The 27500-nt window shown below is 38.7% G+C and overlaps 3 protein-coding genes across 6 annotated transcripts in view; 2 read left to right on the top strand and 1 right to left on the bottom strand.

Moving 5' to 3' along the window:
- gemin5 (gem (nuclear organelle) associated protein 5) overlaps positions 1-15002 on the top strand; it is a 16054-nt gene extending 1052 nt beyond the window's left edge. The window contains exons 3-28 of one of the 4 annotated variants that reach the window (XM_038295794.1): positions 118-299; positions 1439-1590; positions 1718-1795; positions 2024-2156; positions 2877-3042; positions 3437-3649; positions 4596-4681; positions 5013-5095; positions 5437-5570; positions 5782-5855; positions 6897-7078; positions 7972-8111; positions 8969-9146; positions 9219-9404; positions 9477-9533; positions 9691-9810; positions 10523-10618; positions 10706-10843; positions 10941-11088; positions 12186-12305; positions 12394-12604; positions 12685-12951; positions 13062-13224; positions 13338-13764; positions 14572-14659; positions 14753-15002. In XM_038295794.1, the coding sequence (XP_038151722.1) occupies positions 118-299; positions 1439-1590; positions 1718-1795; positions 2024-2156; positions 2877-3042; positions 3437-3649; positions 4596-4681; positions 5013-5095; positions 5437-5570; positions 5782-5855; positions 6897-7078; positions 7972-8111; positions 8969-9146; positions 9219-9404; positions 9477-9533; positions 9691-9810; positions 10523-10618; positions 10706-10843; positions 10941-11088; positions 12186-12305; positions 12394-12604; positions 12685-12951; positions 13062-13224; positions 13338-13764; positions 14572-14659; positions 14753-14935 (4005 nt within the window). In that variant the 3' untranslated portion in view covers positions 14936-15002. Of the gene's footprint in view, positions 1-117; positions 300-1438; positions 1591-1696; positions 1796-2023; positions 2157-2876; positions 3043-3436; positions 3650-4595; positions 4682-5012; positions 5096-5436; positions 5571-5781; positions 5856-6896; positions 7079-7971; positions 8112-8968; positions 9147-9218; positions 9405-9476; positions 9534-9690; positions 9811-10522; positions 10619-10705; positions 10844-10940; positions 11089-12185; positions 12306-12393; positions 12605-12684; positions 12952-13061; positions 13225-13337; positions 13765-14571; positions 14660-14752 lie in introns of all 4 variants that reach the window. The other 3 variants (XM_038295793.1, XM_038295792.1, XM_038295791.1) reach the window with 3 other exon arrangements.
- A 112-nt stretch (positions 15003-15114) lies between these two features.
- On the bottom strand, positions 15115-19574 carry cnot8 (CCR4-NOT transcription complex, subunit 8). The gene is made up of 7 exons (XM_038295795.1): positions 19483-19574; positions 17637-17843; positions 16979-17172; positions 16287-16448; positions 16056-16200; positions 15857-15967; positions 15115-15636 (listed from the first exon to the last, which is right to left on the bottom strand). Exons 2-7 carry the CDS (start codon positions 17751-17753, stop codon positions 15508-15510), a joined length of 858 nt encoding a protein of 285 aa, XP_038151723.1. The 5' UTR covers positions 17754-17843; positions 19483-19574; the 3' UTR covers positions 15115-15507.
- Positions 19575-20354: 780 nt separating this feature from the next.
- supt6h (SPT6 homolog, histone chaperone and transcription elongation factor) overlaps positions 20355-27500 on the top strand; it is a 24860-nt gene continuing 17714 nt past the window's right edge. The window contains exons 1-6 of the mRNA XM_038295771.1: positions 20355-20498; positions 24921-25024; positions 25106-25273; positions 26945-27018; positions 27121-27298; positions 27388-27472. Of these exons, the coding sequence (XP_038151699.1) occupies positions 24925-25024; positions 25106-25273; positions 26945-27018; positions 27121-27298; positions 27388-27472 (605 nt within the window). The 5' untranslated portion in view covers positions 20355-20498; positions 24921-24924. The remainder of the gene's footprint in view (positions 20499-24920; positions 25025-25105; positions 25274-26944; positions 27019-27120; positions 27299-27387; positions 27473-27500) is intronic.

Here is a 27500-nt window from a genome sequence, read left to right as displayed (position 1 = left end):
ATGTTATGCTGAATCAGGATAGTAGATTGATGTTTGGTTTTAATAGTTTAAGATAAGTTATCTGCAAAATTTTAGATCACATGGCAGAATTAAATTGGGTTGTTTTGTGTTTATCAGAGTGCCATCTCAGCAGTGCACTGGTCCCCTGTGGATAAAAACCTGGTGGTATCGGGTGACGAAAAGGGAGTGGTGGTCTGCCACTGGTTCCACACCGGTGACACAACCAGCTTCTTCCCTGAGCCAAGGACCATTTTCTGCCTGACCTGCTCTCCTCACAGCTGGAAGTCTGTGGCTGTAGGGTAGGTGGATCATTCCACATCACTTTACTCCACAATTAAGGGTGGAAGATAGTGGCTTTATGCGAGGTTACTAGTTTGAATATTTCACAGTTTGTCTTCTGATTGTTTACCTGCTGTTTGTTAACTAACATTTATCGGTGAGTAGTAGTAGTCTCCTGACTTTCCTAACTACAACTCGCTGAACTGCAAACCTCCAGAACTAACAAAGGCTGGTTTCACACCGCAGCCTAAAGTGAACCAAATCCGATTTTTTTTTGCCCATATGCAAGCTTGATCTGATCTTTTCATGACGATCTGAACAACACAGATCAGATTTTTTTTTCGAATGTTACCCAATCCGCTTGGCTCTGTGGTCCTGAATCCGATCCGAAACTGAACTTTTCAGATGCGACCTTTGTCTGAACAGCCAGGTCGCATCCATCCTACCTGAATGTCATTAATACCCGACAGTGGTCACTCTTCTGCTTCTTGCTACGCAGAAGTGGCATAGAAGAAAACAACAACCATGGCGGACGATGATGCGGAGAGTATTATTTATGTTTAACCATTGTGGAAAGATTGAGTTTTCAAGTTTGGAAAAGGTCACTAAAAGTTTTGCAGCACTACCATCCATGTTTACTTCTGTAAACACAGAGCATGCTTGCTTGTGACGTCATTGCGTCCTCTACTGCACATGCGGGACATTTGGGTTGTATAAATGCTGTTCAAAAAGGAGATCACAAACAAGTTGCATATATTTGGAAATGTGAACAGCAATGCAAAAAAATCTGATTTCACAAAAAATCGGAATTGAGCATCAAGGCCTGCAGTGTGAACGTAGCCTAAGACTCCTAAGTCGATACATGATCGAAACGTGATCACAAAAAAATTATTTTAAGTCTGTTGCAGTTTCCTTACAATAAAAAGTTAGGATATTTACCCACTTTAACATTTGCCCCAAAATGCTGTATAATCCATTGAAACTCTCCTTTTAGAAGAGTTTACTCTAGGCACCACTCTTTATTAATTTGGGTATTTTGTTGCAGAACAGAAAAGTAAAGGATTATCAAAAGATGGTTTAGTGAATTATTTCTAAATAATAATAGTTCCAGTGAAATGGTTCCATTGAAACTTGTGTAATGACAAACAAACCAACGCAGGTACAAAGACGGGATGATCGTGCTGATTGACATAAGTAAAAAAGGCGAGGTGATGCAGCGTCTGCGGGGGCATGACAACGAGATCCATTCGCTGGCATGGTCCCCTCAGATCGGAGAGGAGGCCCTTTACGCCAGAGCTGATGAACACGAAGGTAACTTTAACATGTCAACTTAAAACATGTGTATATACCGGTATGTATTATTTAAAAAAAATATATGACCTCAATTTAAATCTAATGCCTATATGGTATGAATCAGCAAACAATGGAGTTTCAACAGGAGAAGATTCCGGCTGCTATCTGGCTTCTGGGAGCAAAGACCAGACGGTGAGAATCTGGAGCACTGCCAAGGGAAAAGGTGAGGGAAGAGCATTTCTTTAAAAAAAAAAATTTTTTTCATACATTTTCTTTTTTTTTTTTTTTTTGTTCAATTGTAATGGAAGGGTATATAGTTTAAGAAATCTCTCCACAAGTTTAAGGCTAGAATGAAATTATTTGGAAGACTGTTCCTTCAGCTACTCTATATATAGATCTCTTTAGAGAGCTGATTGCTGAGTCCTCCTTGTTTTCCACTCTCTCCTAACAGGCGTGATGACTCTAAAGCTGCCGTTTCTTAAGAGAAGAGGCTCTGCTGTTGACCCTGGGGTAAAAGAGAGGATCTGGCTCAACGTCCACTGGCCGAAGGGACGAGCGATGCAGCTCGTTTCCAGCTGCTTCAGGTTCAGAGTTCCTTACAGAGGGTTGAAAAATTCAGGGAGTAAAAATTTTCAGATTAAAATACACCTAACTACTCCTCATGGATGAATATTGTTGATCAGGAAGATAGATCTCCCATTTAAAACTAAATAGAATGATAATTTTTCAGAGTTCTGATTTAAAAAAAAACTCTATTATAGCTTAAAATCATACTCCGTAAGGTTTCCCAGCCTTTTATTCAGTGGTAAAGTCTGAAAATATTAATTTACAGTTAAAACAGAAGTATTAGTCAGTGGGAAAAATGTTATGGGAAGAAGTGCTTTTATTAAAATTGAAGGTTACAGAAATATTTGCACTGGCAAAAATTTGGGTAGCATCAGGTCACTGAAGACTTTTTCTGATTAGTATTTTTTATTTATTTATTTTTTGCTAGTAAAAAAGATAAAAATTTTCAGTCGTATCCAAACAACCAGAAAAGAACAGTGATACTCAACTTCCCTGAGACTTGACTGGAACTGTTAGGTCTAATCATGTAAAAAACTACAAGTTGAGCCTTTAAAATACTCTAGCTTGCTTTGAAATAAATCAAAACTACTGTTACCTACAATTAAGCATGTTAGATGATCTGTAATGCTGTTGGACTGTCTCTGCAAGAAAACTAAAATCTAATGTTGTAGGGCTTCAGTGAACAGCTTTTAAGCAGTTTTCAGCCAAAATGCTGATGCTATCTCTCATATGTTCAGCGGTGAGTTGGTGATGTGGGATTTGACCAAAACTGGGAAGCAGAAGTGGAGTCTGTTCGGAACATCTTCTGAGGGTCAGAACCACAGCCGGATTGTTTTCAACATGAGTTCTGTTCAGCTGCAGGACGGCCAAGAGCTGCTGATCAGCACTTCTATGGACAGAGAGGTGGGTCACCTGCTTTTACCTAAAAACTAAACTAGTTTTGCATTAGAATCATATATATATATAGGCCTATGAGTGAATGTGTGGTCATTCATAGTTTTAAAGATTATTTTATTGTAAAGAAATAGCCTTTCAAAGTAACCTCTCCTTTCCACTCCTAATGTGATGCAATAAAAAAAAAAGCTTTAAAAGTTGCTGTTTGATATAAACTCTGAGGGATAACCATGAGCTGCACTTTATTTAGAAACAGCTGTCTTGTAGAAATGTGAAATGTATTTCTTTCTCATGCACTATAGTCTGCGTTTTTATTTTTGAGTTATTCTGAAGTTGCACTCCTGAAACCACGGAAGCATCAGGTGGGTAACAGAGTGGATGTTTTCTTTTTGAAACATCTCAGATTAAATGCTGGGACCTGAACTCTCTGAGTTGCTGCTGGACCCTTCCCACCCTGGGGGGCCACATCTACACCCTGACCTTCTCCCCCGTGGGTGTCGGCTGTTTGGCGCTGGGCGTCGGCGACAACTTGATTCGAGTGTGGAACACACTGAGCACCCAGAACCAGTATGATGTCAGATCCTTTTGGCAGGGAATCAAGTCGAAGGTCACAGCGGTAAGAATCATTCTGCTTTGCTAGGCTGACAAATTTTCTTTATTCCCCTTCTGTCTACAGCAACAACAGAGATTTTCCTAGTATGAAAACATCTAGGCCTAATTATAGTCTCTAAACCTTGAGAAATAATCTGCTACAATACAATTCAAAGAAATTAGGCCTCAGTGATATTAGGGAAATGCAAATGCTCAGTTTGAGCTGCTTTCTGCTGAGGCTGACTGTGTGTAGAGAAGACAGATGCAGACACACAAAGGGAAGATGGAAGCACTGATCCATAAATGCTTTCCAAGTTTAAAAAGATAATGGCAAACAAGCTCCATCGGTGGCTCTGTCTAGGAAAGAACCGGATTAGCAGGTGAGCTCTGAGCAGGTTTTTAAGTCAAAAGGACGAAAGCGAGTACATCCAGTTAGTAAAAACTGATTCAGGATAAAAGAAACTATAAGCTTTATCAAGAAGGGATGTTATTATAAGCTTAGTCTTAAAAGTACAAAATTAAGCTGTCTGCTCAGCTCTGTGAGCCAAATGTATTTTTAGTATGCTGAATGTGAATGGGTGATACTGTACTTATTAGAAATACATTGAGACATTATTTTGAAATATGCTCTTTGGAAGTCTTTGTAGTTTATGCTTGTTATGCCATCATTACGTTTTTACATGATGTCTGGAAAATGCTAAAATTGAATTCCAGTGTTTTCAAGGCCTGGATAGGTATGAAAAAAGAATGCCCATGTCCTCATTTCCTCATTTATTTACTTTTCTTCACCCTTTTTCATCTGTCCTTCCTTTATTTATTCCTGATATCGTTTCTTGTTGTTTTTTATGTTTTCTACCTTTTTTTTCCTGTTATTTTTTGCTGTTCTTCTTGTCGTTTCTGTGATCAGGCCCTATGCAGTCTTAACAGGAGTTCTGCTGTGAGATTTTAATTTATTTTTGGTTTCATCGCAGCTGGCATGGCACCCGCAAAAAGAGGGATCCTTGGCCTTTGGAACCGATGATGGAAAAGTTGGGATCTATGACGTCTTTTCCAGCAAGTAAGATCCTCTGTGCCAGGATTAGTAAAATTCACTCCATCGCTGTCCTTCTCCTAATTGCTTTTGACTTACTGCTGAGTCAATAAGGCAGCTCATGTGTTATAGTTTCTATTCATTATATCCCTCAGTGGTTTGAGCCAAGTCTGGCATGAGCTGCATGTTACCTCTATTTTGTCGATTAGATTCAGTCGTTTTCTATGTTAAGACTTCAAATTGCTTCTCTTTTTAAACTGTGGAAATAAATAAAAAAGTGGTTTTCCTTCTCAAAGCTGACAGGCTATTTAGACATCAACTGTGTCTTTCTAATTCTGTTATTTCTGGTTCTCTACAGGCCTCCTCAGATATCGAGCTCCTATCACAGGAAGACTGTGTACACATTGGCCTGGGGGCCCCTGGTCCCTCCACTGTCATTTGGTAAGTTCCCATTGAACAGCTGCTGTTTTCTCAGAAGCTTCTGGAGCTGCAGATATCTACATCAAATATTAAGCCTACATAATTGGCAAAGAGTCCTGTATAGGTGTGAAATAAATTCAGAAATAAACTGAGCTAAAGTCAAGCTGCTTTCCAATTTAGGCCTGTTTTTTAATAAGCTCTCCATGTAATTAGGAGACAAACCCTTTTGTTGCACTGCCAATCATTTATTTCTCATCTTAGCAATATAATAAAACCACCTGATACTTGTAACCTGATGCCAGTTTCGACAGCACAGCTCCTCATTAGGAAGAGATTTTTTGTCTGAAACCTGTTTTTGTCAGGTGCTGAAGGAAAGCAGAGCTACAGTCTGTACAGCTGTGCTGGTGAAGGTGTGATCCTGCAGCACGACCCATGGAGGCTAAACGGAGAGGCATCAGATATCGACAAGCTTATCAGAGACACCAACAACATCCAGGTGGGATGTGTGGGAGGGGCTTATCAGGGAGGCCACGCTAAAATGTAAAGCAGTTTGAGCATAAAGTGTCTCTATTGCAAGCTAAATTATACAATCCATTTTACCATTGCTATTTTACATATTTATATATATGTATTTTTTTAAGCATGGAAGTTTTAAAAGAGTCCATATTCTGACTTGTTTCCACTGAACCTGTTTTCCGTCTCAACAGCACAAGTTGTCTCCACACACAGACCTCAGCTGGAAGCCGGATGGGAAGGTTGTCGCCATTGGCAACGAGGATGGGTGAGTGACATGATCTAGTCACCCTCCAAGCCTCAATTTGTCCAAATTTAGCTTGAGATACAGGAAGAACAGAATAAGAAGACCAGTTCTCTCTGAACTGTTGAGGAGCTGACATCACTTTCTGCTCTGATTTCTGAATCCTTGTTGCTAATGTGAAGCAGCTTAGATGATACAGATCAGCACCTCTGAAAAAAAGCTTTCCATAAAGTTACCATAGTCAACGGTCAGGTATTTCTTTTTTTTTTTCTTTTTTTTTTTTTGACCCTCCAGAACTTCCATTTAGTGCAGTGACTGCTTTTTGTTTTAATCAGTCCTCTTTAACTCCAGACCCTTTACACCTTAAGATTTTTTTTTTTCTTGAACTATTTCAATTAACCACATTTTGTGGTGAAAGCCTACATCTTTTGTGAGACTCAAATTGAAAAAGTTAACATTTTGTTGCTTGTGTTTTTACCCTATTTAATGTAATAGTTTAGATTAAATCATTTTGTTTTTTAATGATATTTTTTAAATAATATTTTTGGTCTGTTGCTTTTTCATTCACCACAAGCTCCTTTAATGAGCCTGGTGTTATTTTTTTTTTTTACTGTAAAATAGTCCTAACAATCTTTTTTTGCTTAGCTGTACTAACCCTTACTCTGATTCTGCAATATCAACAACTCACTGAGCTAGAGAGGAAAGTTTAGACCAATTTTGGTCATCAAGTTGCAATATGACCGACAGTAGGCCTAAATAGAACGGAAAACAATGAAGAGTTCCCACACTTCCTTTTTTAATTCCAGAAATCAGTTTTGTGTGTGTGGCTGATTGTATAGCAAAATATCTTGATATGATTCCAGTGCAGCATATAAAAAGTCAAATAAGTGGCATCAGTTTAGTTGTTTTAATAGTTGGTTTTCGATCAAGCAGAGCTGCTGCAACACTTTACTTCAAGTCTCATTTCAAAGTTCCTTCATAGGAACCTCCCACTTTGTGGTCAAAGCACATATTTCTTTCTCCCCGAGTCTTTCTGAAGGTCCGACCCTTTTCTCTCTTCTGCAGGAGCATCGATGTTTACCAGGCTCCAAGTCTGAAGCTGCTGTGCAGCATCCAGCAGCACCACAAGATCATCAACACGTTACAGTGGCATCCTGACCATGGCTCTACACCTGAACTCCACTGCCTGCTGGCCTCAGGCTCCAGTAACGCCATCGTCTACGTGCACGATCTCAAAACTGTCTTAGGTTTGAGCATCTTCTTATTTAATCAGAAACATTCTAACCATGCATTGCTCCGTTTCAAATAGATATTCAATGATAATGATACCATGCTTTTGCATTTCTAGTTTATCTTTTAGGAATTTGCAGGTTTACCAAAATATTCCAAATGCTTTTTCATCTAGCTTTTTTTTTTTTACGGACTATTCTTACCAGAGATGGTGTCCCAGGTTGAATTTATAACTTAATAATTATTTCTAAACAATAAGAAAATTATTTGAGCTTTTACTTCAATAACTAGCAGACCCTGTGTGTATCCAAAAAAGTAGATTGTTACTTTAACTCTAAGATTTCCTGGATCTGCTAACTTTGAGCTGAACTGGATAATAATTATGCTGTTTATCAGTTGCTATAGCTGATGATTAAGTACTTTAATTTCTTTCTCATCTCTGCCTTATTCACTCTGTGACCTTTAACATTTTGGGTATTTATGTTTGGGGAGATGATCTACTACTGATTGGCTAAACAGTATGATAATGTAAAATGACTGTTTACGACACTTAGGACATATGAGTCTCAATGAAATATTTTCAAAGGAATGAAATGATCTTTACTCTTTTAAGTTCAGCCTTCTTGTCATTTGCTGATAACTCAAACCCTTTTTTTCAGGGCTGAATAGTTTGCTGACATCTGTCAACACAACACAATTAAAAATATTTTTTTCCTTTCTAATGAGGTTCTCCTTTTTCTTAATCTGTTCACTGGAGTGGCTAATTTTATATTCTTTACTTAACAACAACAACAACACTTTAAGTAGTGTTGTCAGAATAGTTTGACACTGATTTTATGAAATTGTTTGATATCAGTTTTCCGTTTGTAGAAAATTTTGATTTCTTTCTTTTTTTTGTTTGTTTCCACAGAAAATCCCCCTGAGAGCCCAGTGCTGCTGACTGAGCCATATCGTAGGCTGCCTGGGCACACGGCTAAAATCACCGGCATGGCCTGGAGTCCACACCACAGCGGCCGACTGGTCACTGCCTCGTACGACGGCACCGCTCAGGTCTGTATGAAAATGGAACTGGATAGTAACAGGATGTGCTGTTACTTTACAGGTGCTGGTGAAGATTCTCAGTCATCTAGGTCATGGTCATTCCAAAAAAAGAAAGTTAAAAAACAATCCACTGGACTTTTTGCTTCCCATCCACGAAGCTTTTTCAATTCAAAATGTTAGGAATACCGTTAGGTTCGAGGTTTTATACAGTAGCCCATCAAAACCATTTGTTTGTTTTGAAAACATGCAAATTTAAACTGATGAAGGGGTCCACCCCTTTGGTATGGGGGTTGTTTGGCTTCCTTTGTTAGACTGCAATGCCCCATACCTGTCTAAGTGTCTGAAAGGGTTGTCGTTAAAGGGAAACATTATCCTGTAATTACTTTACAGGGAAAATGAACTATTTTTCCTTTCTTAAAATGTATTTTCAAACTTTATTCACCATCAAACCTTGAATCAATCAAACCTGTTCTCCATGCTTCTGGTCATATAAGCTCACATCTCAAATTTTGTAAGCAAGCCCTCTGTCTGTCAGTTCATCCATAATTTTATCCATATGAGTGTTGATCGATTAGCCATTTGTCCAGTAAACAATCTACTCCTTTTAGTGATCCAGACACACATATATCCAGTTTCGTCACCTTTTCTGGCCTTTGAGGCCTAGTTTCTATAGAAATGGCGGCTTAAAACAGAAACATCCATCGTCATACTTTGAATATGGGTTAAAAAGAAATCTGGGAATAAAAGATTTGAGTCTTAAAAATTAAAGATATGTAGAAAGTCTGAAACAACATAAAATGTTCCCAAAGTGATCCATCCATTTCTAATCATTACAGTGGACTATTGTGTTGTGTCCCTCTATGTAGGTGTGGGATGTCCAAGAGGAGGCAGCTATCTCCAACTACCGCGGCCACACTGGTTATTTGCTGTGTGTGGATTGGTCTCCGGTTGATCCAGATGTGATTTGGACTGCAGGGAAAGACTTTACGGTTCACGAGTGGAGGGTGTCTGAGCAGGAGTTCACAAAGCCTCCTAAAGGTAAAGGTAGGCACGAAATAGGCATCTGGATATCAGTAAAACCACTTCATATAACATTGTGCTGTGGTTTAATCTCAGGGAAGAAGATGGTTCTGCTGCAAGAGAAGAAGCAGAGAAAGAAGAACACTGGATCCGGAGGACCGGTTGAGCCAAAGCTAAATGGAAATGTAGTGGCTGAAGGAAAGGTGACGATAGAGCAGGGTCCCTCTGTTGAAGATGAAGAGGAAGAAGTAATCTCAACAAACAGCCTGGATTCTCCAGCAGGTAACAATATATTAGATAATGCAAGCAGGTCTCAGTTAATAGCATATGAAAAAATACATCTTTTATTTTCAGCAGCTCCTGAGATGCAGAGGAAACCCACTTCTGCTGCAAAAAGTAAAGAGAAACCAGGTCTGTGATTTAAACTCTTTAGACACATGAAGAAATAAAGATTATTTTTTAACTGTTAGTTGGTAAAAATTAACCTGTTTTTTTTTCTCAGTTTAATGCAAGTATTAGACCCTTAGTTTGTGAATATCTCATGATATCTTCTCTGATGCTTCATCAGATCTGCTGAAGAAGAAAAAGCCTCGCTCCATGCTGCCCCTCAGTACATCCATGGACCACAGGCCTAAAGAGGAGCTGCTGCAAGACTGCGTGACTCTGGCTTCAGTCAGAAACTCCGATGGTGAGAAGGGACTGCAGATATGAATTGGCTTATGCTACAATCTGGTGCAGCTCATCAAATTGTGACTCTTATAGTTGAGCTGTACATTTTACCTTTTCAAATAGTTATTATGTTTGCTTCAGAAATGTCAGTCATTCATTTGTTGGACTCAGCAGCTCCATTAAAAAAAAAAACAGAAACAGAAACTCTTCTCAAACTCTGCCCCTCTTTCAGTGCTGGGCCCGTCTCAGTATATGGAAGCATTACATGATTCGGGCTCAGATTTGATTGTTTTTAAATAAGGATTTCTACAAAATTATTCAAATGATAATTGTTTTTTTTTTTTTATTGTTTTTTCTAAGGTTAATATTTGTGTGATCATTTTCTCTATAATCTTTTTGCTGCTGTAAACACCAGAATTCCCCCATTGTGGGACCATAAAGGTATTTTCTATTTTATTCCAATGGATGTACTGGATGTTTTAAAGGATGTTGAGGCCTGAATACAAAATAATTAACTTCCCGATCATAATTATACGCTGCTTTGCACTGGTCTGTCTCATGAAGATATTTGGCTGCAACTTGACCAAGTACAAAGCTTTTTTTTTGTGACATACATTAAACTTTTTAGTCAAAAGGTGTTGATCCAGATGGAAATCATATCAGTATATCTGCATCAACTTCCAACTTAGAAATTACACTTGTTGATTTAAGTTTTTTGTGTGTTCTTTCAGCACCACCTGCAGGCTGTGTCCCAGGCAAAGGAGATTACATCCATCTGGGTTTGTTTCATGACAGAGAAGCCCTTTACCGGATGTTTGAGGCTGAAGGTTTGTGAGGTTTCTTTTCCCTCCAGCTGCTGCTGTTCAGCCTGTTATAAGCTTAAATTACCTTTTGTTGTACATTTTTTCTATTAGAGGAGAGCCATGTGGAGGCAGGCCACTATGATTCTGTCACGTATCTGCGGCTGTGGAGCGGAGACCTCCAGGGGGCGCTGCAGCTAGCCACTGAAAGAGGAGAGCTGAACGACCACCTGCTATCTATCGCTCCCATGGGTAACAAGTTTGCATGCAGAGTTGGTCCTGCTGTATTCTTGTTTCTCTATTTCTGTTTTTATCTTTTGGGTAACTCTGTTTCTCCCCTTGCCCACAGCTGGCTTTGAGGTGTGGCGCCGTACAGTAGAGGCGTTTGTCAAACAGCTGTGTCTGCAGGAGCAGTTCCTGAAGGCAGCATCCCACCTGCTGTCACTCAACAAGGTGTATGAAGCTGTCGACCTGCTCAGATCCAACAAGCTCTACAGGTCTGTGTCTCCCAGTGTTTTTACATAGAGGACAGTAATAAGGGGCTCAGTTGTATTAGTTTATTTACTGTAGATTTTTTTTCTACTGTAAATATGCTCAAAATTTTACAGATTTGTCTGAGAATTTAACATTTTTTAATTTTCATAAATGTCTTGTTATTTTAACTCTGAATTATGGTGACAAAGCTAATTTTGATTTGAAAAAAGTAATAAACGATATCACCCGGTTAGTTTTTCCATGTTTGTTAAAATTAACAAGTGACCTAAAGAGCTGAGAAATTAATTATTTTTAGTTATTTGTGTTTCTGTTGTAGCTTTAGTGGATGAGCCTCCAGTCACCGCTGCACACTTAACTAGAACAGACTTTGTTGAACAGAATTTGTTGGTTCTTTGTAAATACAAAAAAAATAATCTTTTATCACAATTAATACTGTGCATCCCTCCTTAGAGGCACAACTCTAAGCTTAAAACCCTCAGCAAGCTCCAAGCTCTTTTTTTTAGCCGTCAAAAAGTTTCTGGCTGCTCCCTTTTTATGGTACTGGAACTGGCAGAGCTCGCTGGAAACAGTTGGTTTGCTGGCACACACTTTACTTTCAAACATAATACAAAAAAGTGGATAAGTTTGAGCTAAATATTAACCCGATGCATCCATCTGAAGTTTGTTTAGGACCAATTAATTAGAACTCCCAGTTATGTCAAAGTTCCAACCATCTGAATCGTGTTTATCATCTCAGAAATGGGTCACTGTCCTGACTGTGGAGCATGGAGGACAGCTGAGATTTTCTTTACTCAAGGGAGGGGATAAGGCCGGAGGGTATTATGTATCTTAAAATTTTAACTCCACTCAAGATCTTTGTCCAAATAAAGACTTTATCAGGACCTGTTAAAAATTAGCAGATCTATTAGTCATCAGAGTCCAGAAAGAACAATGCTGGATTGTTTTTTCAAAAGGTTTATATGTAAAGATAGTGTTTTGAAAGCCAATGTAAATCAGAATGAAGTGCATTCCTGGTAAAGACTTTTGTTTTAAAGCTGTTTAATTTATGGTTTCCGCTAAGCTCCTGTCTAACAGGGCGTTCCTTCCGTTTGTTTCTCAGGGAAGCCATAGCTTTGGCAAAGGCCCGGCTTTCAGCAGAGGACCCTCTGTTGAGGGATCTTTACACGTGTTGGGCTGCTGTGCTGGAGAAAGATGGACATTTATCTTCTGCTGCTAAATGGTCAGAACCCAGAACAACAGAACTAGACTCAGAATTTGGACTGTGACAATAACCTATTTTTTTTTTCCTGCCTCTTTTTTTGTCTCAGTTTCCTTGCTGCTGGCTGCAGTTTCGATGCAGCCAAAGTCATTTCCAAAAAAAACGACGTCCCGTCCCTGAGGACTGCAGCCGATATGGCAAGAATCTCCGGAGAGAAAGTTCTGGCTCAGTCACTGACGCTAAGATGCGCCAAAGACCTTGCAGCTGCTCAGGACTGGGTTGGCGCACAGGAGGTCCTGAGCTCCCAGAGCCCCCTACTGGTCAGGACCTGTCATAGCCTGAATCCTCCTCTAAAACAGAATTGATAGATGCATCTAATCTGAATCTCTCTGCTCTGCAGGCCCACAGACTCCACTTGTGTGTGGCGGAGCTGTTGTCTGTAACGCTTGCAGGCTCCGGCGTCTACTCCCCAACTTCCTGTGTCTCCAGTCATCCGTGGGCAACGCTAAAAGGTTCCAACACCCTGCAGGACAGAGTGAGAGACATCTGGGACGAAGAGTTTCAGGTTTTCCCAAACTCAGCTGGAGATTTGAGCACTGAGGTTCTTCTACAAGAGCTGAAGTCTGTGGAGACTCCAGCACGGGGTGCTAGTATCCCTCTCAGACAGGTACATGTAAAAAAATAAAAATAAAAAAAATAAAAGACTAAAGAGAATTAAACATAAACCTGGAAATGGACTGATTTTTTTTTTTATTTTGTCCATGTCCCCATCTTTAGGCCCTGTTGTACTCGTCAGTCCATCTAACTCGCTCCCTGCTCAGCTGGTTACAGAACGATGATAAACTGCTTATTGCAGAGCTGTGGCAGTCTTTGGCTTGGGTCAGGGAGACAGGAAACTTTGGTGTCACTGCAATGTTCTGCCGGCTGCTCTTCCCCGAAGGTACCCCACCCAAAGCAAAGAAAAAATGTCTTTAAGATTTTATTTAAGCCGGTTTGAAAGCAGTCTGCAGGGATTTTCCTAAATAGTAATGAAGCAATTTATTTGTCATTCAGGTGATGTCGGGATATTTTCCAGCAAGCATTCCAAAACCCTCCAACACTTTGAAGCTGAAGCCAGCAGCCTGCAGGCGTTTGTTTGTTACCATCGTCTTTATGAGTGCTGGTGGGGGAACTCGGAGGTCAAAAATGGAACCTGCTCAGACGGTGAGAACGAGTTAAACAGCAAAGAGACGACTGCAGAAACGCTGGAGTTGGAGGAGAGCATCTGCAAAAGGAGCAGCAGCTCTAAAGAACTTGACTTTGAGCCGTCGGTGCTTCTGTCTGAGCCCCATGCTGCCTGTCAGGCTATTCAGAAATCTGTAAGAGATCTCCAGGAGCGACTGTCCGCTATGGTTCTACAGCACAGCCAAGTCCGACAAGGACAACCGGACAGTCAGTCACAATCCTCAGATCAGCAGGAAGCAGCTAAGGAAGCGCAGAGGTTAGTTTCATTAACTTCACTGCATTATTTTCACTGTCATTGAAATTAAAGGTTCTTAAAATAACATTGTAATCACCTAATCTCAGTGTTAAAAAAATAAGTCTTTTTTTTTTTTTTTATTCAATGTTTGTTGTAGTTCTGGTAGATTCTGTCTGAAAACTAATAGGCCCATGATCCAGAGCAATACGCACCATTTCCAGTTACCTTCAGCATGAATTCCTTGGACGTTAATTCCTATAGACTGTGTCGTTTTTAAAAAAAATCCTATCAAACGGTGATGGTACAAATATTTAGTGAGTTTTAGAATAAATAGAGTTGTCTGCTTTTATTACTATTAGTTGGCTCCTCTGAGCAGGTTTGAGCAGGAGATAGACCAATTAGGTCCTCATCTGCAGGAATAAACTAGGCTGTTTGTGCAGTAAGCAAAGATCGGGTAAAAATAATAATTTGCTTGTCTAGTCTTTAGAAGGTGAAATGAACTTCATATGCAGTGAGTCTGAATGCTCTCGCTTCTCTTCAGTATCAAATGAAAGAGCTGATGTTTCAGGCATCCTAGACAAGGGTCAGAATTCCCAGAATGAGTTATTTTACTGCAGGGAGACATGTCTGAGTTTTCCTTCTGGATCAGTTACACCTGCACTCCAATCTCTAATAAGCTGGAAAAAGATGGATAGGCAATGACTTTTAAATTGAAGGTGCACTTCAAGCGTGACAGTCATACAGGGTTAATTTTGTACAAACAGAACGTTTTAACAGGTGCGCTCGGCCTTTTTGTGACTTATTTTCTTGACGTTTCTTTGTTTGCAGTTCTGAAGAACAGGAAACGTTTCTCTCTTTGTCCTCAAAGATATCCAAACTCCAAGAGGAGATGACTAACATTCCCAACACAATCAAGGTACATAACTAGCAGTTAATGAGGAGACTAATGGGTTGGCAAGTCTGGATCCAAAGAATTGCAAATGACAACTTTAAATTTATGGTCTTGCAGATGTTTCCTCGCCCAGATGTGGTGGAATGTTGCCTTGTTCTCTTGCATCTCAGCAAGACTTCTCCCATGTCTGATGCTCTACAAGAACAAGCAAAAGACCTGCTCCAAAAATATGGAACAAGTCCCTTCATCTTAAAAGCATCCCGAAGATTCCTGACAACATCCGGCTTTCATTTGGACTGAAACAAACTCCTCACTCACAGCTTTTTCTGAAATAAAACTATCTTTGAAAATAATTGAGTCAATGAAACTGCATCAAGACATGGATTTAAGTTAAAGCTTCTTTATCTCAAGTTTTATGTTCTACTTTGCTGAGGAACACAAAGGATATTTACATAATTTGGAATGAGCAAAAACATGCATTTTGGTTGAAATAATACATTTTATTTACAGGCCCTTTCAGCAACAACTTAAAAAAAAATCCCTGTAGGGAAAAGGGGGAAAAAAAAGGGGTGGTTGGGGAGGATCTGTCTGAGGTGAATCAGAACTGAGAAGTCTTTAAAATCTCAGGATGTCAGGAGCTGGTCCCACGCTGTAAAAACAAACATGTTTTAAAAAAACAGATCTGACTTGTTTGGCCTGAGACACGTTTAAAAAGCGACATGGAAAGAAACGAGTCAGCCACTGAAGGATCTCTTCCCGCTGCAAGTCCACAGAAAAAGTCGCTCGGATATGTTTAGACAAGTCTTTTTGAAGAACTCGAGAGCAGAAATTGGTCGGTGGTCTTTTAAAAACAGGCGAGTCCGATCAGACGCTCAGTGTTTGTTGTTGGTCTCCTCCTGTCCCGAGCCGGAGATCCCGTTCTGTGGCTGGCTGGATCCAGAGCCGAGACCATACAGCCTCCCGCAGTACTTGGCGTCATCAATGTGGTCTTCGAAGAAAAGCTGGACAGACAATATTTGAATTTAAAACTTATCTGCAAAAATGTTTGCAGCATGATGGCTCAGATGCCATTGGTCTATCTCAAATCGCACTTCAGACTAACTTAACTTGTATACTGTATTGTAACAAGTGAATAAATTAATTTAGATTTATTTGTTCTTGCTTCTTTAAGAGAAAAATAATTTAACAGATCTCAGCTTCAGAGGTTGGGGCTTAGTTTACCTCTTTCATCCTGAAGAAAGCCATCCCTGTGAGCAACGAGTCAGATCCAGCCTGATGCTGTCGTCCGATCCTCTTCAGTTCCAACTGGTCTGCTACTTCCTGCAGGCCTCCCTGCAGCACAAACACAGCAAGCAGGTGAGTCCAGTCTCTTCTGATGACTAAAATGAATCCAATATGACACTGATACGTTTCAGCAAACCTTGAGACTTTTGCAGCTCTTCATCAGGTACTTGACGTCATAAATTGCAGGAAAAAACAAGTTCAGGATCTGAAAGAAGTCGTGCTCCTCTTCAGGGAGGCGAGCATCTGTCAGGAGCTTCACCAGATAGCCAAAGTCGTAACCGCTGAAAGATCAAACAACGTGTTACTCAAAGTGTAGATGGTTATCAAACGATGAGGGCTGGATTTGCTTGGATTCAAAACAACCAACCTGTGGAAGGAGAGCCACTTTACGTTTTCACATAGCACCAGGCCCGACGTCATGAGAAGCTCAGCGAAGTACAGCGTGTCGATTCCTTCTTCTTCATGCTTTTTGAACTGCAGACCAGAGTTCTGCAGCAAGTCTATGGAGTCCTGTGAATACATATCTTCCCTGTGGTGGGGTAAAAAATTACAACAAATACATCAGCTCCAAGCATTTTACTAAAGACCCTCCATACAAGCCAATAAAACTAGAAAATAAAAGACTGAATTCAGTTTAGAGTCGACATAAGATAAGCTCAAATTAAACGTACAGATTTTACAAGAATAAACTGTTCATTTCCACTTTGTGGAGCTTGTATCTAATTGAACCAGTGAGACAGATGCTAAGTTACAGTCTTGCTCCTTCACAGTTGAACTTGTTAACGATAAAGATGGACATATTCCTAAAGGTAAAGTAATCTGAAGCCATACTGGGTCCATCTGTTCCAAGTCGGCACCTGTTAGTAAATGAAAACTTCAGCTCCTGTCCATAAATGCTACAAAAATAATCTATAACACAAGGATGTCTGCATTATAATAAATATGCTCTTTGGTGATGTGGCAGCCTGATAAGTAAATGAATGAGACATAAAAAAAAAACAGCTAATACAGCAAGAAATCATCTAACGCTGAATCTCAAGAGAAACATTTTCCACCTACGTGAGGTTGAATTTGAAGTTGAACTGCCACGTCGTAATGCCTGGAGGATAATCGCCATCCTCATTCATGAAGGTGAGTCCAAGCTGGATGATTTTCAGGAGATCCACGTTGCACCTCAGCAGTTGGTACTGGTAGTCCACCGTGCTGCGAAACTCTCCGATTGGCCGCACGACGACCCCAGGGAACTCTGTGTCCTGGTAAAAAAGAAATGTTGGAAGAGGTCATTGGTTAGCAGGTATGCCACATTGCTCATCTCGCTGATCTGTTAAAATAAGTCATTCGGTGTCACCCAGTCAAAAAGGAGATAAATGGAAGGAGAAAGAAAAGATGGAAACATGTTTATACTTAGAAAAAAACTATCACAATTTTATTTGCTTTTTCCAGAATTAGTAGGAATTCTGTAAAACACATTTGCTCCCAAAATATATTATCTAACAAACTTAAACAACATAAAGTAAAAGAAAAAGCTACTGTTGCACCTTAGTTAGCATTACAGGTTCAGACACTATTGTGTATGTGTGGATATAGCTTAGCTTCAGATATTAGAGCATAGAGTGGATCAGCTAGTCATTAACAGCTCAGAGCAAATTTAACAGATCTTAAGATGGACATATTTAATTTAGCTATGTAGGAACAGTATAAACTGTTGAGATCTTACCATGGCAACATAGTTGTAGCTTTGGATAATCTGTCTGATCTTCCTCATTTCTTCTTCCACATTGCTTGCCCAGACCTCACAAATGATCTGACTGGAATCTGCAAGTGCAGCTGGCATGTTGGCAGGTCAGATGAAAAGCTAAAATACCAACAGTCCTGCAGCGCTCAGTGGAAGGTGAGGAGGAAATCCAATAAAAAAAAATTAATTCTGCGAAAGAAAGGGAAGGAAAATGTTAGTGAAACTGATCCCAATCAAATAATTTTTCCTTAATCTCTACTAAAAACAGCACATAAAAAATAAAAACTCTGCAATGAACCCAGCAAAGCAACTAAAAACCAATCAGTAAAAGCACCAAAAAAAAAAGTGATGCTTTTTTTTTTCTGTGAAGCATAAATATGAATATTTAGAATTCCTTCATTTCCTGTTGGATTCCAAACTAACTTCTGTGCCACTTCAGCTCATACTCTTCTTCAATATTACCTGTGACCAGATTAAAGGGCAACAGTCTCCGAAGAGATGTCTAGACTTCATCTCACACAACTCCTCCTCAATCTCATCTGGGGAAAGCTCAGGGCGTTCTACAATGCGCCCGGGCTGTACCCTGGGCCTCCTGTCAGTGGGATGTGTCTGGAACACATCTGAAACAAATCATCCTTTTTACTGTAGAGAAGCGGCTCTACTCTGAACCTCGCCCACATGGTCATGCTCCTTGACCCGTCTCCAAGGGTGTGCCAGGCCACTCTGCGAAGGAAGCTCATTTATCTGGATATTTGTTCATTTAGAGATGGACACTTGTCTGCAGCAGCCTCACTTAATCTTTCTGTCAAACCCTTTTCATCACTTCCATTTTCCCCTCACTTATAGAAAGGACCATGACATACTTGAACCCTTCACTTCAGACATGAACTGATCTCAACCTGGAGAAGGCAAGTTAACCTTTTCGATTGAGAACCCTGAATTTTGGTGGAATCCCGTTTTTTATGTCTTCAATAAGTTATGGGTTTAGATATTGGATATATTTGTATTGTTTATTTTAAAAGACTTTTCCCCCCTCTACTTTCTTAAAACATGACTTTCAGAAACTGTTAATCAGCTAGTGATTGAAATAGACCTGCTTCGGACTTTCTGACACTTTGCTGGATTGTCTATACTTTACACCGAATATGTCCTGGCATGTCAGCTACTGGTATAGAACAGAAGATGAGGAGGGAAACAGTCAAGCTGCACAGCAAAAGCCTCTGAAAGCCTGATGGCCAGTGTTTTACACAGACATTACAGAAAAGGCCTGGCTCCTTTAAAGTTAGTAATAATGTACAATGGACTTGGGCTCTTTAAAACCCAGTATCCTTTAATCCTATTGTGCTATCCCAATCTTTATGCTTATCAAATGTTTAAAAAAAATACTAATATATAATGAAAAGCATGATAAATAAAACTAAGATTAAAAAGGCTAAGACTGATAGATATCATTATGATAGATAGTATACATGACAGCGGCAAACGTTAGCATAAAAGCGTTTTTAGAGTTTGGTTTGGCTATAAAACAGTAAAAATGAGGAAAATATTTAGTTACAATTCCGTTCAAAAAGTATACGCATAATAAATTAGTCAAGTTCATTAAATTATCTCCACGCAGTCGGTTTGAAATAAAAACAAACGACGCAACAGCGGAAGCGCCAGCATTTAGCTTAGCATCAAAGCTAACCATCAACCGGGAGAGACACAAAAACAAAGGGGGGATTAACAGGCGCTTCCCTGGTTTACTCATCAGTGTGTCTTTCTCGAGTCAGATTTGCAGTAAGAGGGACACATTCTCGTTTAAAAAATATATTTTAGACAACTGTACCTGCTATTTTCTTAGACCGAATCCTGTCAGGCTGGCTGCTGATGCTAATACTGTCTAATTCGATTTCTTCCTGTGTAGCCTATTGGTCTTCATGACGCACACCAGCACCACCTGCTGTACTGGATGGCCAAACACAACGCGGTCAATGACATTTCTTTATTGATTTTTTGTGTCATTCAGTCCTTTTTGATATACTGGTAATTCCAAATGTCCCAGGTGGATGGCGAAAAAAAAAAAACAGTAAACAATTATACCTAGTAATATGCAAATATAAAATAAAAAAAATACAGAATCTAATTATGTCAGTCCTGAAAGTTCTTCCATCTATTATTTTTTTATTATTTGATTAAATTGTACTTACTACTTACTTTAACTATGTGACATCTACTTAAGATTTTTTATTATTGTAACTAAGAAGCTTTCTACATAAAAAGATATGGCAGACTACTTCTTAAGCTTAGGGTTTTTAGTATTTGCAGTCATCTACAAAACAACAGTTTTATTGGGGTAGGAGCCAGCAAATTATTTTATGAACTTATTTAGAACCTCTGGAGATGATTTTGAGAAGAAGACACCTGCAAAAAATGAAGAGTATTACCCAGGGTCTTCAGTCAAAGGCTACTGAATATACACTGTTCTGTAGATTTCTCCTGTCTTTAGCATTTACAAGCATTTTTTGAAAAACTATGAGTTACAACAAGGTTTAATTTCCCATCAGGAACAATACATTTGTTTACTCGAATCAAAATGTATTAGAAATGTTATTTAATGACATATTTCGGCGGGTAAAAGAATAACATCAGATAAAATCTTGGACAAAAAACAAAAAGAAGAACGTCCATTAGGTGGCGGTAATGCGCCATAAAGTTGGTATGACATCAAAGCAAAAGAAGAAGGTAGATTACACCGGAATTGTCATCACGCCGCTTGTCCTCGGCCATTTTTATTAGGCAAAACACAGCATAAAGTAGCTTTTATCAAAACCAAATTCGGACTATATCACTACACAACGCCGTGTAAGTTCAACACTATTTATGGCTTCTTAGAATTACCATAATTTTCTGACGTACCGCTAACGCTTGCTAAACCCAGCGAGGATTGTTTTTGTTGAAGCTAACAGCGCTATGCTAACGCGCTAAGTTTGCTAACGCTAGCATCAAAAGCAACGGGTTATTTTCTGCTACCCCAAGGCAGGGTTTTGCAAACCCCAAGGCAACCAGACTTCTATAGAAAATAACGTTTTGCTTTTTAAATGATCCATGTAATCGGTTCGAATATAGAGTAAACCCTAATGTAGGACGATTTATCACTAGCTAACTCTGCTAGAACTATTAGCGTCATGAAATAGTGCTGTTGATACAGGTTGTAACATTCAACTACGTGTCTTTTTTTTCTTCAAGTAAATGTTTCGTACTTGTTATATTACAGTTTGTACATGTGGATAATGTTGGCAATAATTGGTTTGGTAGTTGTTTGACTGGTGGTTAACTCCGGCTATGTTGGAGCTGCGCACTGCGACACACTTGTATTACATGGTTTGTGAAGCATTGTTTCTCTTGTTGTAACGCTGGTATTACAACTGACGGAGCCTGAAAATCACTATCCAAGCGACGAGACAAGCTCAAAATGTTACTCTCTTTTTTCCCTGGCCGATATGCTTAGTCTTTTCGAAGTAATGTCAACCTAAGCAGGACATTAGCACTAGCATTTTTCCCAGTACCAACTAACTAACGTTCTGATTAACTGTAAATAATCGAATAACACCGTTGGTTTAGGTGCAGTATATAAGCTACCAGGACAGGCAGCTCCCTGTTTAATTAAAATATATTTTCACTTTGTGTGCATAATTGTAATATTTTAATGTTCAGTCACATCCATAGCCTAATAAGTCAATGCATTATATTTTTAGGTTCTTAGTTTTAAAATACAACCTTCTCGTGTTAAAAAACATCATAAACATTAAGGAAAGCTCACTACTTAACTGTAAAAGAGAATATAGAAGCATATTATGACATAGGAGGTTGGCCATATGAAAAAATATGTAGTTTATTTTACAGAAGACTCATTATCACCATTATAACCCATTTTAAACTAGGGCTGAATTAATGATTCTGATTAATCGCGATTGATCGATTATTGAAATAATCATCAACTAATTTAATAATCGTTTATTCTTTAACTTTAGTATAGAGACTTTAAAACATGCATTTAGCTAACAGAGCAACCCACTTAGAGCTGTAACTATACCAAAATGAAAAAAATATATACATTTGTAAACATTTTGCATTCAGGTAAAAAAAAAAAAATCTCTTTTCGCCTGTCAATATCTTCAACACAAAACTCCTCAAGTGGAAAGTGTTCTTTAGTTTCACAAGGTTAGTTCAATAAATAGTCTAATTTAAGGAACCTTTGGCTGACCAGTTATTGATTGATTAATAAAAAAAAATAATCAACAGATTAATCGATTTGCAAAGAATTGTTAGTTGCTGCTCTACATCAAACTATAGTTGTCAAAGAACATAACATTACACTACACAGAGCTATATGTGGTCTGCAAAGTTACAGTAATTTAGCTTCTATTTTTTTTTTTTCATATAAGCTTGGGAAAGCTTAAGGATAATAAATAGGAAGGACCCGAGTTGTCTACCGATAAAGGTTACCTATCCACACAAAAAAAGTCCCTGTCCTTAGAGTACGCTTTAAACCAGTCTATGCTGTAGCAGAAAAGCCAACCCAATAAAGAAGTAGGCAGACTGATTTCATGACCAGATAGTGTTGAGATCAGAGGCTCCATTGATAGAATTGCATGCTAACCTGTCCAATGGTTAAATTTGGCATAAAGCTAGGGCTGGGTAATAAATCTCTGTTTAGTTTTTTTCTTTCTTTTTTTTCCTACAAAATCCAATTAATTGATTTTCGTTTTAGTTAAACTTCATAATAAAAAACAAATGAAATATACTTTTTAATAAAAAAGAAGCCTTGATCTCGATCCCCCCTCTGGGAGATGACCTGAATTTATAGGGCGTGCTGTGAAACATCCATTTAGAATGTTTTTCACAACAAACAATGAAAATATAACACACTAAGGCTGTGTCCGAGCGTCTGCCCGAACCCCCTAATCCGTCAATCCCTATATAGAGCGGGGACCATATAGTGAACTTTATAGTAAACTCAGTTAACTGAGTAACTCCGCCTCCCCAGACGGTGCCTACACAATTTTTCTTATTTGTTGTGGACCAATGTGACAACACATCCCATAATGCTTTACGAGGAGAGCTGTCCTTAGAGCAAAGCGTTCTGGGATGAATCTTCTTATCTAGTGACCATGGATTGTCACTGCTTTTCAAGGTTCATTGTGGGAAATTTCAAGTCAACTACTTTTTCATCCACTAGACAGTTGAAAACTAATTTATAATGGCGTATACACAATATAGTGCCCTATATAGTAATTAGGGCGGATATGCCGGACACAGCCTAAATTTTTGCAACTAGTGGTGTTAAACTGAGAGCTGGTTTCTTAGTTATGAGTTGGTGCCTGAGAACAAAAGGGATGAACTGAAGTTAGTTTGAATTATTGAAGGATAAACAAAGTGTTGGTTAAAACAAATCCTTGGTTTTAACTAAATGATTACAAACAAAAAAGGATTATTCAATGGATCGCCTGGCATGGGCATTATTCATGTCTTTTGTTGATAATCTGCAAGAACATTGACTCCCTTGCATTTTTAGCTGGAAGTTAGAGCTGTAAACTCTCTATAGATATTATGGTAACCTAGAGTCCAGTCTGATGGTTATCATCTAGTTTATCTTCTAAGTTACAGGAAAATGAAGTATTAGAAGAGTAAATGCGGTTGAGGTTGTGGTAGCACTGTCCTTAAAGATCTTATAATGTTTCTTTGGCAGTTACTAGAAATTGTGCTTTTAAAGTCGTAGGGAAATCATATATAAATGTCAAATCATTCTGGCTTAAACATGTATATAAATGTACTCTTTATCAGACTGTATTGTTCCAAAATTTAGAAAATTTCTATTTAAAAAGAAATCCTGCCTTAAAATCTGTGGGTTTTTTCGTTATTTTATGCAAGCCAGTTAGTAATACGTCAGCTTGAACACCTAAGTTTGGCCAATCATTAATCAACGGTCATCTGTCAATCAAATTTTTTTTAGTCATAGCATCTTGATTCATATGTCCCAGCTAATATACGAAAAGGTTGAAATAAGAAAAAAGAATCTTTTACTTTACCATTTAGTTCCGTCCCAGTGTTCACGGGGATGGACGTCTGTGTCTTCGGCAGGCGTAGAGCTTACAGAACTGGCAGCGTTGCGAGGCAAGGGCTCAAACATGTACGGCTGTAAGCCTTCTACACTAGGGGTGGGTATCGCCAAAGAAGTCACGATTCGATTCGAATCACGATTCACAGGCCACGATGCGATTCTATCACGATGCATCACGATACTTGAATTATTGCGATGCATTGCAATATTTTCTCCTCCATGTTTTGTTTTTTAATGACTCGACACAGTATCCCACGGCCGGGAATGCTTGTGACACAAGGCAGCGTGCGTCAACACATTTGCAGCGACATCTACTGGACTGGAAGTGGTATTGCACTTGTTTTTGGCTGATGTTCGCCAACCATTCATGCAATTTTATTTATTCATTTTTTAAAATTAATAATCGATTCTTGGCATCAAGAATCGATGCAGTAGATCACGAAAATTAGAATCACGATGCATCATCATCACGATTATTTTGCACACCCCTATTCTACACCAAACCAAGCTTCTGCCGCCCTGGCGTCCTCTTCCACAACAACTTTGTCCCTGCTTTCCTACTCTAAATAAAAAATGTATGACGGAGGTGACTCATCCACGAGCTCCGACAAAAAAAAAAAAACACTCTCCTCCTCTTGCATGTTTCCACTGTCCATAGCGATCCTTGACACTGTCGTTGGTAAGTGCTACTTGATCCCAATATAATTTCCCATTGGGAACCTACTAGCACTAAGTTGCTAACTGGATAGCAAGATGCTTCCGAGAAACTAGTTACAATCAAACTTGCTTGCAACCCTTCCGCCACAACAATCCCGCCCCCTTGATAAACGACCAAACACATTCACTTCATTCACTCCTGTAAAGTCGGGCCCCACTCGGGAGAATTCGCAAATGCAAAAGTTGGAACAACCGCTTCCCTTCAACTTTAAAGATAAAAAAGTGGTCAGATAGAGCAACATCAGTAAGAGACCTTAGAAATTTAATAGATGACCAAGTTTAGAATATATATGGTTTTAAAGAAACTCAGATGAAAGTATATTAGCTTTGTGAATTTAACTCGGTTATCATAATGAGTCTCTTTCCAATCTGTTGTTGCTGTGATACATGCAAGGTGTCAGGGAAGCCTTCCTACATCCTTTTTTTTTTTGCCCCCCCCCCCCCAGGAACATGTCAGACTTTATCGACAGCGAGGCCGAGGAATCAGAGGAAGAGTTCGAAGAGAGCGACCTTAAACCTAAGAAGACCCAGAGATTTGTGGAGGAAGATGGTAAGATCTAAAAGCTTCTGGACATGATATGCTGTTTCCATTGGAGGGCATTTGTACACCTGACTTGTTGTTTCACTGCAGATGAAGAAGAGGATGTGGAGAACCCTGAGGAGCAGGATGAACATGGAAATTTACGTGGATTAATTGATGACGATGATGATGTAGAGGAGGAGGAAGAGGCTGAAAAAAGTGGAAGTGGCGGAGGAAGCGACTCTGAGGAGGAAGTAAAACATCGACGGAAAAAGCGCAGTAAGTCAACAGGGTTTTTCATTTGAACAATATCGACTACCGTATTCAAATATTGAAAGGTTCTAATGCTCGAAGTAATCATTTCATATGTACTTAAATTCGATTTTTACCAATAGTTTATGTTTTCTTATTATTAATTAGTGATGCTCTGGTTCAGAGTTTGCAGTTCTGTTCTGTTCTGTTCTGAAATATCTTCTAAAACAGAAATTTGTGAAAATACTTTTCCAGAATTTTGTTATTGTACGTTCTACAGAAATATTATACCACAGAGGTATTGTTACCGGTCTTGCTGCAGTTTTTTTTTTTTGCACATAAAATCATATGGATTCAAATTTTCAAGACCAATCATGACGACTGTTTCAATTAATGTATTCCTGCCAGGGCCGGAAGTGAATGATGTAATCTAAGGTTGATTGATTTTTATCCATGAACTAACAAAAAAATTGGCTTTTTTTTAACTGCCGTTTTCTCTGGTATCAAAAGGATCTTTCCATTATCATAACGGTTTAAATATATATAAAAAAAATGATCATATGGGTTTAAATATTTTAAAAGTAGTTAATCATTATATTTTAACAATTAGTCTCAGCTGTATTAAATAAAAAAAAATTCATTGTCAGCTTATTTAGTAATCTATTCATCAATAAATGGAGTATAGAGACTCTTTAATATGCTTTTAGCTTACAGAGCAACCCACTTAGAGCAGTGATTATACCAAAATAGTGCAAAAATATGTAAACATTTAGCATTTAATATACTTCCGTCTGTCAATATGCTCTGACCAAAACTCCCAAAGTTTTAGTTTCACCTGCTTTAATGTGACAAAAAAGTCTTCTTTAAGGAACCTTTTGCTATCTGATTATTAATCAATTAATTGAAAAAATAATTGACAGATTAATCGATTTGTAAAATAATCATTATTTGCAGTCCTAGCCGGTATACTATTGTATACGGTTGCAACATCTTGCAGCAAAACTGATTTCTGTGTGGATGTGAAATGTAGCGAACCACTCTGCATTTATTAATTTAAGCTTGGCAACATTACAAGCAGTTAATGGGAGTTAGAGGGAAGTCGCACTAAACAGTTGATGAAACAGGACTTTACCTTTTCTGTGAAATGAAGGAAAGACCAAAAGGCCAAACTTTCTAGCCGCTTTCATTAGTGTTTGGTATGGATAGCATTTGTCCTTGTATCAAGAGTCTAATTAAACTGGAATCCATTTTCTGTCTGTCTCATTTCCAAATGCAACATAACAGATGGAGGTTGGATAAAGCCACCTGATTATGTTGGGCTCTGTATGTGCTTTTCTAGATGCGATTCGAAGGAGCCAATGTTAAAATTGAAAAAAGTGTTATTTTAAACAATGAATCCAATTTATCATGATTCAAATACTAAGATGGTTTACAATTATATTTAGTAATTCAAAAATCTTTCTGAGGTGCACAAACTCTAAAGATAAATGCTAAAAGAATAAAAATAAAACACACAGAGCAGTAACAAAACCAAAAGTAGACCAAAATATATAGCTGCTGGAAGCGGCCCCTTATCCTGACACCTCTGGGCCACATAGAATAATAATGAGCAGTTGTATTCATTTATATATTCTTTATACTGCAGTGGGCTTATCCTGGAACTGTTTCACTTTACTGAAAATTGTTTTGTTTCTGCAGCTTATGATGACTGCCTGGATGACGATGATCTTGACTTGATTGAGGAAAATCTTGGTGTAAAAGTAAAAAGGAGGGTAAGAAATGACTATTTCCCTCCTGTGTAGCCTAGTGTTCTGTGTTTATGCTAACTAAAACCATCCTTAACCTTTAACCATCCCCTTTTTTTTTTTTTACAGAAGAAGAAATATGACCGTGTTAAAACTCTGGATGATGATGAAGATGACGATGAGAAAGATCTCATTGCTGATGAGATCTTTCATATGGATGGGGAGGGGGAGCTGGAGGAAGGCGAGGCTGTAGACGAACCCATTCAACAACCAGATGAGGATGAGGAAGGCGATGAGGAGGAGTCAGGTTGATACCAATCTAAAACAAGAAAAAATGCTAATATTGATTGTGAAGCTGTAATGATGTCTTAATATAAATATGTGTTGGGCCCACAGATATTGATGATTTTATTGTGGATGACGATGGGCAGCCTATCACCAAAAAAGGAAAGGGAAAGAGGTTCTCAGGATATACAGATGCGTGAGTGTTTAAATTTGTGAGCATTTGT

The sequence above is a fragment of the Cyprinodon tularosa genome, unplaced genomic scaffold, assembly GCF_016077235.1.
Source record: "Cyprinodon tularosa strain WSP-4 unplaced genomic scaffold, ASM1607723v1 ctg36, whole genome shotgun sequence".
NCBI lineage: Eukaryota > Metazoa > Chordata > Actinopteri > Cyprinodontiformes > Cyprinodontidae > Cyprinodon > Cyprinodon tularosa.
Note: the sequence above shows the minus strand (reverse complement) of the source record. Positions and strands in the feature narration are given on the sequence as shown.